Source organism: Mastomys coucha, unplaced genomic scaffold (assembly GCF_008632895.1).
Source record: "Mastomys coucha isolate ucsf_1 unplaced genomic scaffold, UCSF_Mcou_1 pScaffold21, whole genome shotgun sequence".
In the NCBI taxonomy this organism is placed as follows: Eukaryota; Metazoa; Chordata; class Mammalia; order Rodentia; family Muridae; genus Mastomys; species Mastomys coucha.
Genome location: NW_022196904.1, coordinates 50,147 through 67,358, shown reverse-complemented (window position 1 = coordinate 67,358; position 17,212 = coordinate 50,147). Strand labels below are relative to the sequence as shown.

Below are 17,212 nucleotides of genomic sequence, written 5' to 3'. Positions count from 1 at the left end.
CCCCCTCTGTCACTCGGAAGCTGAGAGGATCATGTCCCTGCTGCCCTGCGTCTCCCCTGGGAGTCGTCCAGCTCAATTTTTAATGTGAGTATGTTGGCGCTTAGAGGCTAGTTATGAAAGATGAAGAAACTAGCAGGATAATGCAATAATTGAAATACAATAAGAAACAAAATTTCATCCAACCTCAGTTTGTGTTCCACTTATCTTATGGAAGGGGAGCCTCAGCTTCCAAGACACTGTTAGTCCAGAAAGCTGCTGTGGGAACTGACTAACACCCTGGCACCCTGAACAGAACTTCAGCAGAGCTGCACAGAGAACACAGTAACATTGTGAGGTGAATGGGGAGGGAAGACAAAGACAACTTCCTGCAGCTATTTTGGATCCTGGGATGTCTGTTCTCGACCTACCAGCCTACTTAGGCAGGAAGAAGTGAAATCCCAAGGACTCACTTTTTGACCAAGAGGGTGCTAGGAAATGGCATGAGTGCAGTCCTCAGAACTGCTCCTCTGAGCAGGAGGTAAGGGGCAGGAGCAAAAAAATGACCAAACACCAAGGGGTATAGAAAAGGCTGCATAGAGTAGGAATCAGGGGTCACCTCCTAAGCCAAAGCCCATAGGCAAGCTTGTGGCAAAGCCTTTAGAAGCCTCTTCCCTTCTGAAATATCTCACCTTCCCGAGCAGGATACCTTGGCATTCATTACATGGCAAAGGACCCTATCAGGGCAGTTCTGAGTGGGGCACTGGAGGCCAGGTACCTGGGGACCACTGCTAGAGTATCCCTTCCTTTGAAGTTCTTATACAAACTTTTATGTAAAACAAGCAAACCAAAACCCTCCCAAAAGAATCCTTTGGGTGACATCTGTCAATTGTTTGTCCAGGCTAGAGGTACCTGTGGATGATAAGGCCACTGAGAGCTGAGAAGCAACGCTGGCCTGACCTGGGAATCCCCTCAGGCCCACTTGCCTTATCAAGTTTTTAATTGTGTTTTTTATGGTGCACTTAAAGGTGAAGGTTCTTATGTGATATACATGAGCAGAGTAATCCCTTCATACTTCCCAAACTTCCCATGTATGTCCCTATAATTTTGACACCTTAAGAGCACATTGAAAAGTAGAATACTAGTGTAGTATCTTGTATTATTCTTTTATATTTTAAAATATTATAAAAATTCTGTTGTGTGTGTGTGTTTGATTGTGTTTGTGTGTGTGTTGTTGTGTACACATGTCATTTAAGGTATTTTGATATCCAGAACAGTGCAACTGATCCTTTGGAGCTATTGTTACAGGTAGTTGGGAACATTGTGGAAGATTATAGGAGACAATGTACACAACTGTAGTAGATATGCTACTGATTGACAATATCATTAAAAAATTGATAGTCATTATAAAAGGAGATATATCCTTCCATTTGCCTAAGAATTTCATGAAGTCATTGTTTTCTTTCTCTTTGATTTTTTATTAGATATTTTCTTTATTTACATGTAAATTTCTCCTTTCCCAGTTTCCCCTCCAAAAAACAAAGAAACAAACAAAAACAACAAAACAAACCCCTGTTGCCTCCGCCCTCCCAATGCCTGCCACCCCACCCTCTCCCACTTATTGGCCCTGGCATTCCCCTACACTGGGGTACAGAACCTTCACAGGGCCGAGGTCCTCTCCTCCTATTGATGATCGAATTTGCAATCCTCCACATGCTGCCAGAACAATCAGACCCATCCATGTGCAGTCCTTGGTTGGTGGTTGAGACCCTGGGAGCTCTGAGGGTACTACTTAGTTCATATTGTTGTTTGTCGTAAGGGGCTACAAACTCCTCAGCTCCATAGGTCCTTTCTCCAACTCCTTCATTGAGGACCCTGTACTCAGTTCAATGGATGGCTGTGAGCCTCTACATCTGTATTAGTCAGGTACTGTCAGAGCTTCTCAGGAGATAGCTATATTTAGGCTGGCTTGCCCTTCCTTCAGTCTCTGCTCCATAGTTAATCTCTGCAACTCCTTCCCTGGGTATTTGGTTCCCTCTTTTAAGAGGGAATGAAATGTCCACTTTTTGGTCTTCCTTCTTCTTGAGTTTCTTGTGGTTTGTGGGTTGCTCTTCCTGTATTCCAAACTTCTAATAACCACTTATCAGAGAGTGCATACCATGTTTGTTCTTTTGTGATTGGGTTACCTCACTCAGGATGATATTCTCCAGATCCATCCATTTCCCTAAGAATTTCATAAATTTATTGTTTTTAATAGCTGAGTAGTACTCCATTGTGTAGATGTACCACAATTTCTGTATCCATTCCTCTGTTGAAGAACATCTGGGTTCACTCCAGCTTCTGGCAATTATAAATAAGGCTGCTATGAACATAATGGAGCATGTGTCCTTGTTATATGATGGAGCATCTTTTGGGTATATGCCCAAGTATAGCTGGGTCCTCCAGTAGAACTATGTCCAATTTCCGGAGGAACCGCCAAACTGATTTCCAGAGGTGTACCAGTTTGCAATCCCACCAGCAATGAAGTAATGTTCCTCTTTCTCCACAACCTCTCCAGCATCTGCTGTCACCTGAGTTGTTGATCGTAGCCATTCTGACTAGTCCTCTTAAGGCTCGATACCCCAGTGTAGGGGAATGCCAGCGTGGAGAAGCAGGAGTGGGTGAGTGGTTTGGGGAACATCCTCATAGATACAGGGGTCGGGGATGGAATGGGGATTTCTGGAGGGTAAACTAGGAAAGGGGGTAATAATTGAAATGTAAATACAGATAGATCATGCAATGTAATCCTATATTTGTGATTATGAACCAAATATATATTTGTCACTTAAAATTCATGAAATATGAGTGTGGGAAGATGATTTCTCCCTGATCTTTTGTAGAGAATTTTTCTCTGGTCTTATCAAAATTATGTAGCACTTAGGAACAAAGATACATCCCAGCATCCCTGCACTAGAAGCCAATGTGGAGAACATCTCCACAGCTACCATGACTTTGCCCTTAGTGCTATGGTAGACAGGGAGGAATGTTACCCAGACACTGCAGAATACCAGCATGCTGAATGTCAGGAACTTGGCTTCATTGAAGGTACCAGGGAGGTTCCTAGACAAGAAAGCCAGACTGAAACTCCCAAGGGCTAGGCAGGCCAGGTATCCCAGTATACAGTAAAAGGCAGTGTCTGAGCCCTTGTTGCAAACAATAATGATATGACCATGCTCAGATTGTGAATCAATATCCACAGAAGGAGGAGACACTCCTAGCCAGACTCCACATACAATAACTTGGATGAGAGTGCAAATGGGAATGATGTAGTTAGGTGTCCCTGAAATAAGAAAGTACTTCATCATTCTTTGAGGGGCTGTGACTTTGAATGCCAGAACTACAGTAATTGTTTTGGCCAATACAGTAGAAACTGCCACAGTGAATACAACTCCAAATGTGATTTGCTGTAGGATGCAGGTGGCTGAGTTTGGATGGCCAATGAAGAGCAAAGGGCAGAGGAAACAACAGATGAGTGAGATGAGCAAGATGTAGGTGAGAGTGCGGTTATTAGCCTTAACAATGGGAGTAGCATGGTGTTTCACAAAGATGCCAAGTACCACAACTGTGAGTGCAGAGAAGCATAAGGCCATTAAGGAAAGAGCCATCCCCAAGGGGTCTTGATAGGTCAGAAAGATAAGAGCTTTATGAATGCAGTGATTCTTTTCTGGGTTAGCATACTGGTCCTCTGGACACCTGATACATTGATCCACATCTGATGGAGAAATAAAGGTACTATTAGGTCACCTTCAGTAATTTTATTGAGATAATATTTCATTTAAGTATGTAGAAGAAATTTTGTCATATATGAATCTGGTTCTGAGGATGCAATTGAAGGAGACTGCTTCACAAAATAATTGTTTCTATTTTTAATGCTGCTTATCTTCATGGGGACTGATACACAAAAATGGTTTTGATCTATTTTACTATCTTGATGAAATCATTCATCACATTATCAGAAAGCACAGATGCTACAGCTCATAATTATACTACACTGAAATTACGCAGATTGGTGAATTCACTGAAGCTAAATTCATTATAGATATCTTTACTCAATGTATTTTGAAATACCAGAAGTCTTGGATTCAGTTATTTCTGAGGTCTTTGTCTCTTACATGAATGCTGTGCTATGAGAGACACTGACTTCTATTGGGACAAGACCTGTGACATTGTTTCTAATTTATATTTGTCAACCTAAAAACATTGACAATGTATCTACACTAAATGGAATCAGTAGTATGAGTATATACTCGTTAGTGTGTTTATACATAAAAGTGAGAAAAGAGATCATGAGTTTTAGCATAATTATTTTTATGTGGGAGAAGGAAGATGGTGAGAGTGAGAGGTGAAATGTTATATGAATATACCAATAATGTTTAAAAACTGAAAAAATTCTTGTTTTTTCTATTCATCTTATACTATGACCTTTGTACTCATCAGGTATTTTCATAAAAAAGCAGTAACCTTATCACTGGAGGTAAAAACTTATATATATAATTAGCACTAAATATCACTACATCTTGAGTTGACTACAGTTGAGAGCGGACAGCACATTCTCCTTCCATAATTGCAATCTACATGAGACTCAGACTCTGAGTATACTCAAGGATGAAAGAGAGATTGATATATATTATAAAAAAGATAACTAACTCTAGATCCCACAGCCAAGAGTATCAATAAAGCGAACAACAATATGAACTAACTAGTATCCTCAGAGCTCCCAGGGTCTCAACCACCAACCAAAGACTGCACATGGAGGGGTCTGATTGTTCTGGCAGCATGTATATAGTAGAGGATTGCAAATTCGATCATCAATAGGAGGAGAGGACCTCAGCCCTGTGAAGGTTCTGTGCCCCAGTATAGGGGAATGCCAGGGCCAATAAGTGGGAGAGGGTGGGGTGGCAAGCATGGGGAGGGGGGAGGCAACAGGGGTTTGTTTTTGTTGTTTTTGTTTGTTTCTTTGTTTGTTTTTTGGAGGGAAAGGAAAGGAGAAATTTACATGTAAATAAAGAAAATATCTAATTAAAAAAAAGAAAGGAAAAAAAAGAGTGTCAATAAAGAATGTTTATGGTACTCAATAATCTCCCATTCATACATTGTAATCTCCACCATTGTAAGTGTAGGAAACATGATAATATCACTATTGAGTAATAGTGAAAGGAATGATTCTTCCAAGATTTGAATTTTTACATGGAAACGTGCATTCATGTGAATATGTTATTATTTAACTTTTTAAGACCCTAGGAATTTGAATCAGGTCAGAAAAGAATATATAGCTCTTGGAGAAATCCTGAGATCAATTCTCAGCATCCATCTCACAATTGCCTGTAACTCTTCATTATACTTTGTTAGATTGCTTGTGTGTATGTTTTATGTAAAACTGCATTGCTGTCAGAAGATGAGAGCTAGGAGTTGGTTACCTCCTACTATTTTATGATTTCTTTGGATTAACTACATTTATCACACTTAGTGGAAAGTGATTTAATTTCTTAGTCACTTTACTCGCTGTAATTGTGCATAAAGACTTTTATTCAATTATATATGATGACAGCAAGAGAAGAGAATAAATACATGCCTACTAACTATATTTAGCTTATCCTGAATAAGTAATCATTTGACTATTAAGGGATATGCAGGTGGCAATACCATTTTAATAATTGTGGCTAGTTCTTTTCAGTATAAAACAATTTTAACATATTTGATAACATTAACTGGGCGCTGGGTAAAAAATATCAAATAGAGGACTTCTCATATTATTTGTGTCATGTGTCAAAACTAATGCCTCATTATCTAAATTTCAAATCATACTGAATAATTGGAGAATAGATGTCTAAATATTACATGGAATCTTGTCTTATAATTAGTAGTTTCTGAAAATTTTACAAGCAATTATTTGCCCCCTTGATTAATCAAATAGAGAACATATTATTTGTTTCTAGCACCTCCAAGCCAAAGTACATCCAGTCTCAAGCCTTATTCTGTTGTCCATGGGCATGTCCATGTCATGTATGTTGTGTATATACTTATGTAAAGACACATAACTCAATGTGAAAAGAATAAATAAATATTTTTAGAAATTCATGATTTCTATCTAATATAATGTAAGTATAGAGGGTGTTAATGACTAGAAAAGTTCTTATGTAGAATACAATGACAGGGCTGTTTTCCTTTCAAAACTACTTCTTTGAGAATATGCCATCTACCATAAATTTTCAATGTGTCAAGAATATATGACAAACAATAAGTTTTTAAAATAAATACATTTAAAGTTATTGTGTTCTTATAACAATTAATGTGGGAAAGTCAGTTATTATAGGTACAATGTCAGTCATTACATGTGTGTATATATATACGTATATATGTATATGTATGTATACATATGTATACATGTCTATATAATCTCAGTATGGGTATGAGAGGATAATCAAAGTTTATTCCTGCAGGAAATACTCACTTGTCTCATTAGAAATTTCATTTTCTTGGCAGTTTATACAATCAAAACAGCAGGTTGCCATTCCCTCCTTCCAGAATTTCCTGAACCCAGGCCCACAATCACTATTGCACATAGAGGGCGGCATCTAATGAGAAATAGACACATGCTTCTATTAGGAAGTTTTACGTACTTCTTCCAAAACTAGATTATATTAACATGTGGAGATGTTAATATGTTTATTTTATATACACCAACTAAGTGACTAACTTTCACCAAATACATTTTATAAAACCAAACATGAATATATGGAAACAAATTATTAAAAAGGAGAATTATTTCTAAATTTATAGAATTCAAGTTGAAGAGCTACTGTTTTGTTGTGTATAAACCCTAAAGAGATTGCAATTTGGTTATTTTAGTTAATTATTGTCAACTAGACATGAAGTGCAGTATAAAGGAAGAGGGGATATTATTTGAGAAATTCTCTCTATTAGACAAGCCCATCATTATATCTGTGAGACATTTTATTAATTGGTGATTGGTGCTGCCAGTGAGGTGCATATCTGGGTCTGAGTTCTTACTGAAAATGGTTTTTGCTGATGTCCATGGCCTGTGTTCCCAGCAAAGGTCATTCATGAGATGCTCCCTGAGACCATACTGATGTCCATGGACTATGGTGATGCATGGGCCCATACCAATTTGAGTGTTCTGTACTGCCAAGTGATGCCATGAAGATGGCAGCCTCTTTACCATTCCTGAGGGCCATGTCTGGTTCTCTATTCCTTCTGCAGCCAGGGTCTGGGTTGATGTTTATGTCCCATGGTAACAATAAAGACTACAAGAATGTCCATGTTATGTACTACATCTTGAAACGCTGTTGAGGTTCATGAGCCATGTTGCCTCTGAGAGCCTTATCTAGGTTTGTGGGTCTGCTGTAGACAGAGCCCATTTTAATGATCAGTGCTTTTACCAGAATTCATGTAGATGACTGTCACTCATATTACTTATAATTGTAAAGTTCTAGGAAGCTGTTTTTGCAGTTATATTCTTGGTTGCAGATGGACATTTGAAAAGTTACTTGAAAGGCTTCATTAATAAACACTTCCACTACTCCAACCACCATCATCAAACAAAGAGTTCTAGCCTAAACACACTTTGATGTCTATCAAAGAAAACTCATGAAAAGTATGACAAAAATTCTGAAATTAGCTCTCTATATGGAATGGCCTGGAAATGGGTGTGGTCAAGGTACATGATATGAAATTCCAAAAGAATCCATAAAAATATTCTGTTAAAAAAATAAATAAACCAATATCATTGTCTGTGTATTTTGATTAAAGTATGTGACTACTAACCCTCAATTATTACTAAAAAATATTTGGTAATAATCACCCATTTTTTTGTTAACCCAATATTTGATAAGTTTTCTAATAGGTTTTTTTCTACCTAGTGTCCTGGACTGGAATCATAGGAGAGGAGTATCAATGAAGAGAGGACAGTTCAAGTGAGAAGAAGACAGAGCATAAGAGTACTTGGAGATAAAAGTAGTATATGGGGATAATTTCTGAGACAAGCTAGAAACTTAGGGCAATGGAAACTCCCTATGAGTGTGGCCCTACCTAAGAATCCCATCAAATAGCACTATGGAGCCTGAACAAGCAATCTTTTCTAATTAGCAAGACTTCCAAAAGAGTGAGTGGGACAACATCCCAACACAAGACTATTAAGTTACAATTTGTTTGGCCTATAAGATACACAGTAGTAATTATGAAGCAGAAATTGTGGGAATTGCCAAACAAGTACTGGTCAAGCTTGAGAGAAGTACTATGAGAGGGAGCCCACCCCTGCTGTTTATAAAGAGATTCATCTACACTTGCAGATATTCTTTAGGTATTTCTTAGCCATTTGATATTCCTCAGTTGAAAATTCTATGGTTAGCTCTGAACATCATTTTTAATTGGGTTGTTTGGTTCTCAGGAGTCGAACCTCTTGAGTTCTTTGTATATATTGAATATTAGCCCTCTATCAGATGTAGCATTGGTGTAGGGTTTTCCCAATCTGTTGTTTGATGTTTAGTCCTATTGATAGTGTCCTTTGTCTTACAGAAGCTTTGAAATTTCATGAGGTCCCATTTGTTGATCGTTGATCTTAGAGCATGAGCCATTGATGTTCTGTTCAGGAAATTTTCCTCTGTGCCTATGTGTTCAAGGCTCTTCCTTACTTTCTCTTATATTAGTTTTAGTATATATGGTTTTATGTGGAGGTCCTTGATCCACTTGGACTTGAGCTTTGTACAAGGAGATAAGAATGGATCAATTTGCATTCTTCTTCATGATGACCTCCAGTTGAACCAGCACAATTTGTTCAAAATGCTATCTTTCTTTCCACTGGATGGTTTTAGTTCCTTTGTCAAAGATCAAGTGACCATAGGCATGTGGGTTCATTTCTTGGTCTTTAATTCTGTTCCATTGCCTACTTGCCTGTCTCTATACCAATACCATACAGATTTTATCACTATTCCTATGTAATACAGCTTGAGGTCAAGGATGGTGATTCCCCCAGAAGTTCTTTTATTGTTGAGAATAGTTGAAGCAATCCTACTAAAGTAAGGGACTAGACAAGGCTACCCACTCTCTCCCCACCTATTCAATATAGTAGTAGAAATCCTAGCCGTGTTAATCAGACAACAAAAGAAGGTCAAAAGGATACATATTGGAAAGGAAGAAGTAAAAATACCACTATTTGCAGATGATATGATAGTATATTTGTGTAACCCCAAAACTCCACCAGAGAACTCCTAAACCTGATAAATAACTTCAGCAAAGTGGGTGGGTATAAAATTAACTCAAACAAATCAATAGCTTTTCTCTACACAAAGGATAAACAGACTGAGAAAGAAATTAGGGAAATGGCGCCCTTTACAATGGTCACAAATAATATAAAATATCTTGTTGTGACTCTAACCAAGCAAGTGAAAGATATGTATGACAAGAAGTTCAAGTCTCTGAAGAAAGAAATTAAAGAAGATCTCAGAAGATGGAAAGATCTCTCATGTTCACAGATTGGCAGAATTAATATAGTAAAAATGACCATCTTGCCAAAAGCAGTCTACAGAATCAATGGAATCCCCATCAAAATTCCACCTCAATTTTTCATGGAATTAGAAAGAGCAATTTGGTAATTCATCTGGAATAATGAAAAAAAAAAAACCCAAGATAGGTAAAACTGTTCTCAACAATAAAAAGAACATCTGGGGGAAATCACCATCCCTGACTCAAGCTGTATTACAAAGCAATAGTAATAAAAACTGTGTTACTGGCACAGAGACAAGTACTAAGGTCAATGGAATAGAATTTAAGACCGAGAAATAAACCGACACATCTATGGTCACTTGATCTTTGACAAAGGAGCTAAAACCATCAATTGGAAAAAAGACAGCATTTTCAACAAATGATTCTGACTCACCTGGAGGATAGCACGTAGAAGAATGTAAATCAAGTACAAAGCTTAAGTCCAATTGGATCAAGGACCTCCACATAAAACCATATACACTGAAACTAATAGAGGCAAAAATGGGGAAGAGCCTCGAACACATGGGCACAGGGGAAAATTTCCTGGACAGAACACCAATAGATTATGCTCTAAGATTAACAATCAACAAATGGAACCTCACAAAATTTCAAAGTTTCTGTAAGGCAAAGGATACTCTCAATAGGACAAAACAGCAACCAACAGATTGGGAAAAGATCTTTACTCATCCTACATCTGATAGAGGGCTAATATCCAATATATACAAAGAACTCAAGAAGTTAGACTCCAGATAAACAACACTACTAAAAAATGTTGTATAGAGCTAAACAAAGAATTCTCAACCGAGAAAACCTGGATGGCCTAGAAGCATCTAAAGAAATGTTCAATCTCCTTAGTCATCAGGGAAATGCAAATCAAAACAACCTTGAGATTCCATCTCACACCAGTCAGAATGGCTAAGATCAAAAACTCAGGTGACAGCAGATGCAGGTGAGGTTGTGGAGAAAGAGAAACACTCCTCCTTTGCTGGTGGGATTGCAAGCTGGTACAGTCCCTCTGGAAATCAGATTGGCAGTTCCTCAGAAAATTGGACATAGTATTACCTGAGGACCCAGCTATACCACTCCTGGGCATATACCCAGAAGATACTCTAACATATAATAAGGACACATGCTCCACTATGTTCATAGCAGCCTTATTTATAATAGCCAGAAACTGGAAACAACCCAGATGTCCCTCAACAGAAGAGTGGATATAGAAAATGTGGTACATTTACACAATGGAATAATACTCAGCTATTAAAAACAATGATTTCATGAAATTCTTAGGCAAATGGGTGGAACTAGAAAATATCATCCTGAGTGGGGTAGCCCAATCACAAAGGAACACACATGGTATGTATTCACTGATAAGTGGATATTAACTCAGAAGCTCAGAATACCCAAAATACAATTCACAGTCCACATGAAGCTCAAGAAGAAGGAAAAACAAAATGCAAATGCTTTGGCCCTTCTTAGAAGGAGGAACAAAAATATACACAGTAGGAAATATGGGGAGAAAAAGTATGGAGCAAAAACTGAAGGAAAGGTCATCTAGATACTGTCCCATCTGGGAATGTATCCCGTATACAGTCACCAAACCCAGACAACTATTGTGGATGCCAAGAAATGTATGCTGACAGAAGCCTGCTACAGCTGTCTCCTGAGAGGCTTTGCCTGAGCCTGACAAATACTTAGGTGGATGCTTGCAGCCAACCATTGGACTGTGTAGGGAGTCGACACTGGAGGAGTTAGAGCAAGGACCGGAGGAGCTTAAGTGGTTTGCAACCCCATTGGATAAACAACAATATTAACCAACCAGACCCCCCAGGGCTCCCAGGGACTAAACCACTACCAAAGAGTACACATGGAGGGACTCATGGCTCCAGCTGCATATGTGTAGAGGATGGCCTTATTGGACATCAATGGGTGGAGAGGCCCTTGGTCCTGTGAAGGCAGGAAGCCCGAGTATAGTGGAATTAGAAGGCAGGGAGGCAGGAGTGGGTGGGTGAGTAGGAGAACACCCTCATAGAAGCATGGGGAGGGGTGATTGGATAGGGGGGTTTAGGGGGGGACAGGAAAGGGGATAACATTTGAAATGTAAATAAATAAAATATCGAATTAAAAAAGGAAAATAAAAAGATATACAGATGTAAAGATGATTTAGAAAAATGGGGGAATTGCCAAACAGTGATTGGTCCAGCCTGAGACAAATGTTATGAGAGGGAACCCACCACTACTGCTGATAATGAGATTCCTCTACACTTGCAGACAGGAGTCTACCATAACTGTCATCTGAAAGACTTCACCTAGCTATTGATGGAAACAGATACATAGACCCACAGTCACACACTAGTAAGAGCTTTTGGAATTCTGCAAATGATGGTAAAGAAGAAATGTAACAGCCATTTGAGTTAAATAAACCACAAAAAACCTTCCAGAATTAAGCTACCTGGGGCCATAGCACCCTACTAAGACTGAAATAACAATCAAAGGGCACGCTTAGTACTGTCCTAGGCCCTTTGCACTTATGTAATAGTACAGCAGTTTGGTCTTCATCTGAGATTTCTCAGAGTGAGAGCAGGGGCTGTTTCTAATCCTATTGCCTGCTTTCAGGGCCCCTTTTGTCCCTACGGAGCAGGCTCTTATTGCCCCAATAGGAGAAGATGTCTATGCACCTAGGATTCCTGTAACATGATATGTTAAATGTAGAGATATCCATGGGAGGCTTCCTATTTTCAGTAGAGTGAGGGATCAGGAGAGGTTGGGGGAAGCAAGATGAAAAGGGAAGGACTGGGAGGGAAGGAGAGAGGGGAATCTGCATTAAGGATGTCAGGTAAATAACTAGTTTTAAAAAAGTGTCCATGGTGGAATCTGCTGTTATGTAGATGGGACATTCCTATGACAGTAGATCCTTTCCTGTAGTTTCATTTTTTCCTTTTGTTACAAAATAAAATTTAAGTAAAATATGTCAAGGACTGTTTTATTTCTATTGTTGAGTGTTTGATATTTAATTGTCTCCAGTCCATATTGCTTAGAAATTTATAGCTACAATTTATTGTTAATACCTCTAGTGTATCCTCTTTGTCTTGTGCCCATGGATTGTAAATTTGATCTTTTAAATATACTTTCTTGATCACATATGATTTTCATTTTCCTCATTGTTTTATCTTTGCCATAGTTTGACTTTTCTAAGTCTTATGCCCAGCTTTCAATTTTATGAGTCTGTCTTCAGCTTGAAGTACTCTTTTGTGAGACTTTTCACTGAGCTGTTTATTTGTTTTTTTTTGTTTTTCTTTACATATTTTAGTTTGATTTTCTTTCTTTATCTTTTACCATTACTGAATTCTTTTCTCACTTACAAACTCAGTGTCTTATTCTATGCAAGTTTTCATCATATATTTTCCCTGCATTAGTCTATACACTTTGATCTTTTGGAACATTCTTACAATCATTTTTTGAATTCCTTGTTTAGTATATCTTTGAAAATACACTCACACAAGTCTATGACTGTAACATTTGAAAATAATGTCAAGGGGAGGCCCCAAGGCCTGAAAGTATTACTGAGGCTCATATTATGGAGTGCTCACAAAAGGGACCTATCATGACTGTCCTCTAAAAGACCCAGCAAGAAGCTGAAAAAGTCAGATGCAGGTGTTTTCACCCAATCAATGGGCAGAAGCTGCTGAGCCCTGTGGTTGAATTAGGGAAAAGCCGAAAGAAGCTGAGGAGGAGGGGGGCAACCTTGTAGGAGAACCATCAGTCTCAAATAACCTGGACCCTAGAGATCTCTCAAACACTGGACCACCAACCATATAACATATACCAGTTAATATGAGGCCCCCAACACATATACAGCAGAGGACTGCCAAATCTGGGTTTAGTCAGAGAAGATGTACCTAATCCTCAAGAGACTGGAGGCCCCAGGGAGTTTAGAGGTCAGGTGGGGTTGGGGGTGGGTCGTGAGAACATCCTTGTGGAGACAGGGAGGCTGGAAGGAGGTATGGAATGTGGAACAATCATGGACCGGGAAGGGAATGAAATCTGGAGTTTAAAACAAACAAACAAACAAACAAAGAGATAAAAAATAAAATAAAATAAATCATGTTATTTTGATGTCTCCATTTTTTCTTTGTCTATTTCTATATGTGGGAATAGAACACTGGTTATGTCTTTGCTAATCTTCTGAAACATTCTAGTGTATGTGTTTGTAATACTCAGCTGAGCTATGGTTAGAACATACATGAGATTACTCTTCTAGCCTCCTAATGCATATCTATCTCAGTCGCTACATTTTCAGCTAATATGCTTTTTCCATGAGAATGACTATCCTCACCGTTACAATGAAGAATATTAATAGTAAATTTCATAACTGTGCAACATGAGAACTCACTTCAAATCAAACTTGAAGACATTTTTGAAGTCAATTTTTTAAAACAAAAATCAGTGATGGTTGTAGGTGGGCAGTTTGAATTGCATACCTTAAAGCCATGCATATATGAATTCATACCTATAGTATATGCAGGACCCAAAATGGGATGTTTTATTTTACACATTTTTCAAAGTTAATTTTTTATTACAATCACTTGCTTCCCATATAGAGAAGGGATATATTCACATACTTTGAACTATACAAGAACTAAGAGGGAAAAGCAAGTTTCCTTTATTGAGTAATTTCTTATACAAGGTATGATTTATAGAAGAAAAGGTGACTCAGCTGTCAAGAATTATTTCTACTCATGAAGTTGACTGAAGTTTGATTTCTAGCAGTCAGGGAGATTTTACTAAGCTCTGCCATGTTTCTGGGGTTCTGCATTCTTCTTTAGCCATTCATCCATACCACACATGCAGGTATTGCTCAGGCATACATGTAGAAAAAACACACATATGCATATTAAAAAGAGAAATAAAAAAGGTAATCATTCACAGTGTATCTAAATATATGGTGAGAGATGTTGGATATTTATTTTTTGTTTGTAAAGTGGCTTTTAAAATTTACACAATAAAAATAGATGACTTATATATGTTGACTTTAGAATGAGCTTGAGGCTTTTCACTCTCTGTTTTTTTTTTTTTTGAATGTTCACCATAAGAATGAAAATCACCATGCATTAGTAAATCTGGGACCAAGAGAATATTGCTGACTTTATTGGCTATACTATCAAACAGTTTTCATAATAAGTTCTAAATTCATATTAAAAGCCAGAAACATGTTCTTATATGATAAAAATACACTGTTTGCATGTCTGAAATTCTTAACAAATTACTGAAAATGTCATATCAAAAAATTAAAACAAGAAGCATAATATAAGATGCTCATGATTGGTTCTTGTAACAATCTGTTTGAACCTAGTAAGTTACAAGGAAGTACAAGTGGACCCACTTGACAGTGTTTAATGCTGTTTAATTTAAATTAGTACAGTTAGGTCAAACACACCTGCTTACTTCCTGTGGTCCACTCTATCATGTCTTCAGATAACCAGAGATGTTTTCCACCTGGAAAATATGGACTAAACTTTCCTATCTTCACCTTAAGTCCAAGACCTTGTGGAAAATTCCAAATGTAGAAAATGTCATACTCTTCCTGCATTTTTTCTCTCTGGTTCATATTTATTCTTTCCCCAAGAGGATTAGTGAAGTAGGTCTTCTTCATAAAGGATTGAATCTGAAAGATAGTCAGCACAATATAATGTACATGCCCTTGGTTGAAGTAAAAGAAATGTATCCTCATTTCAACTTAGAAGCAACCTTAGTGTAGGTATCCAAGGAAGAGTTCTCAAGGAAAGCAAATGAATAAATAAAATTATTTCAATTTTTTATTACTTTAGTTATCTCAGAGGAGAGTATTTAACATAAACACAGATATGCAGAGAGACACCAAATATAGATTTGCAACATGCATATATACATATGCCTACATATAGAAAGACTCATATCCATACAGAGACATATATATAATAGAAACAGAGTTATTTATGTATAGCTTCAAATACATGCCCACAAATACATGCCCAGTCACACATATAAATATTCAGGCACATGCCTGATTATTCACCCTAAGAGACATAAAGACACAGGAACACACACACACACACACACATACACAGACACACACACACACCACAGACAAATACAGATACAAACACCCACACAGAGAGTCCCTGACACACAAATTTATGCTCACATTCAAATACAGACATACAGACAGAAAGAGTGACAAAGCAAAACAGATATACATAAATTCAAGGACATACACAGAAGGACAAAAACCACACATATGCACGTGCTGACACATACACTGATGAAAAAATACAGGAAGGTACATATAGACAAAATTACCCATAAAGACATTGACACATGGAAAAATTAAATTTTGTTAGCAAGTCAGATAGTGATACAAAACATGTACATTTGTAGCAACACAGAGATACACAAAACACACAAGCATACACATACAGACACGCACACACAAGCACACAGATATACAGTGAGAAACTAATATTATCAAGCATGAACATAAATATATGTAATGGGCAGAATCCTAGCCCTCTTTTCTGTTAAAATACTCTCACATCACCCAGTGAGGTTCTCCAGGCCTATAGTGGGGACAGTAGGAGTTGAGAATACTTACGAATACTATCTCCTGAACTCTTGCCTCTGCTTTGCCCACCTTCATCAGACTTGCAGATACTGATCCATACAGGTAATATTCCCTTTCTCCACCCACTTTCCATTCCTGCTGAGTCCTCTGGGACACATAGCAACTCTGGAGAGTCTGCTATGCCCTGGAGATCATCATTGTCTCTACTTCATCAGATGTTCAGATCCTGATCCATAAAGGTTAGATTCCTTTGCCCCACCCAACTTGCATGCTCACTGAGTCCCATGGAAAACCCCCAGCTGCCCTGGGCAGTCTACTATCCCTTGAAGACCTCCATTCTGCCACATTCTGACCATCTTCATGAGATCTGTAGATCTTGAACCATACAGGTTAGATTCCTTTCTCCCTCCCATTTTACATGCTTACTGGGTCATCTGGGGAACTTCAATCTTCCCTGAGAAGTCTGTTACACCCAGCATACCTCCAATCTCCCACAACTTCTCTGCCCACCTTCATTAAGCCTGCTGATCCTTAACCATATAGACCTGTTGATTGGGAACCATATATCCATTGATACCCATAAAAGACCAGCCACAACTGGACTATTGACATTAAGACCACTGTTAGCCTAGGGAGCCCTCCACCTCCACCTCTCCAACACCTTCATAGGACTTGAGGGTTCTGAATATATAGAACTTCAGGTCCAGAACCATGCACACCAATGATACCCATCAAGGGCCTGCCACAATAGGACAAATCGACCTTCAGCCTCCTTCTAATAACTACTACCAAAGGAACATCCCAAGACCAAAGCCATCAGATAGCTAAACACCCATAAAAAAACAAAAATCAACAAAGCCAGGACAATATTACATCTGAAAAGCACAATTTCATGACTAAAACACAAGAAAATTTCCTAAAATCTAACCCTATGAGGTTGTTAGGTGTGTTTAAAGAGGAAATGAAACCGGGCGGTGGTGGCACATGCCTTTAGTCCCAGCAGGTGGATTTTTGAGTTCGAGGCCAGCCTTGACTACAGAGTGAGTTCCAGGACCGCCAGGACTACACAGAGAAACCCTGTCTTGAAAAAACCAAAAA

At 38.3% G+C, this 17,212-nt stretch overlaps 1 protein-coding gene across 1 annotated transcript in view; it reads right to left on the bottom strand.

Moving 5' to 3' along the window:
* Positions 1 to 2,807: 2,807 nt before the first annotated feature.
* The window catches only part of LOC116101507 (vomeronasal type-2 receptor 116-like), a 26,074-nt gene continuing 11,669 nt past the window's right edge, over positions 2,808 to 17,212 (bottom strand). Inside the window, exons 4-6 of the mRNA XM_031385033.1 lie at positions 14,951 to 15,178; positions 6,467 to 6,590; positions 2,808 to 3,727 (exon numbers count right to left, since the gene is read on the bottom strand). Of these exons, the coding sequence (XP_031240893.1) occupies positions 2,808 to 3,727; positions 6,467 to 6,590; positions 14,951 to 15,178 (1,272 nt within the window). The remainder of the gene's footprint in view (positions 3,728 to 6,466; positions 6,591 to 14,950; positions 15,179 to 17,212) is intronic.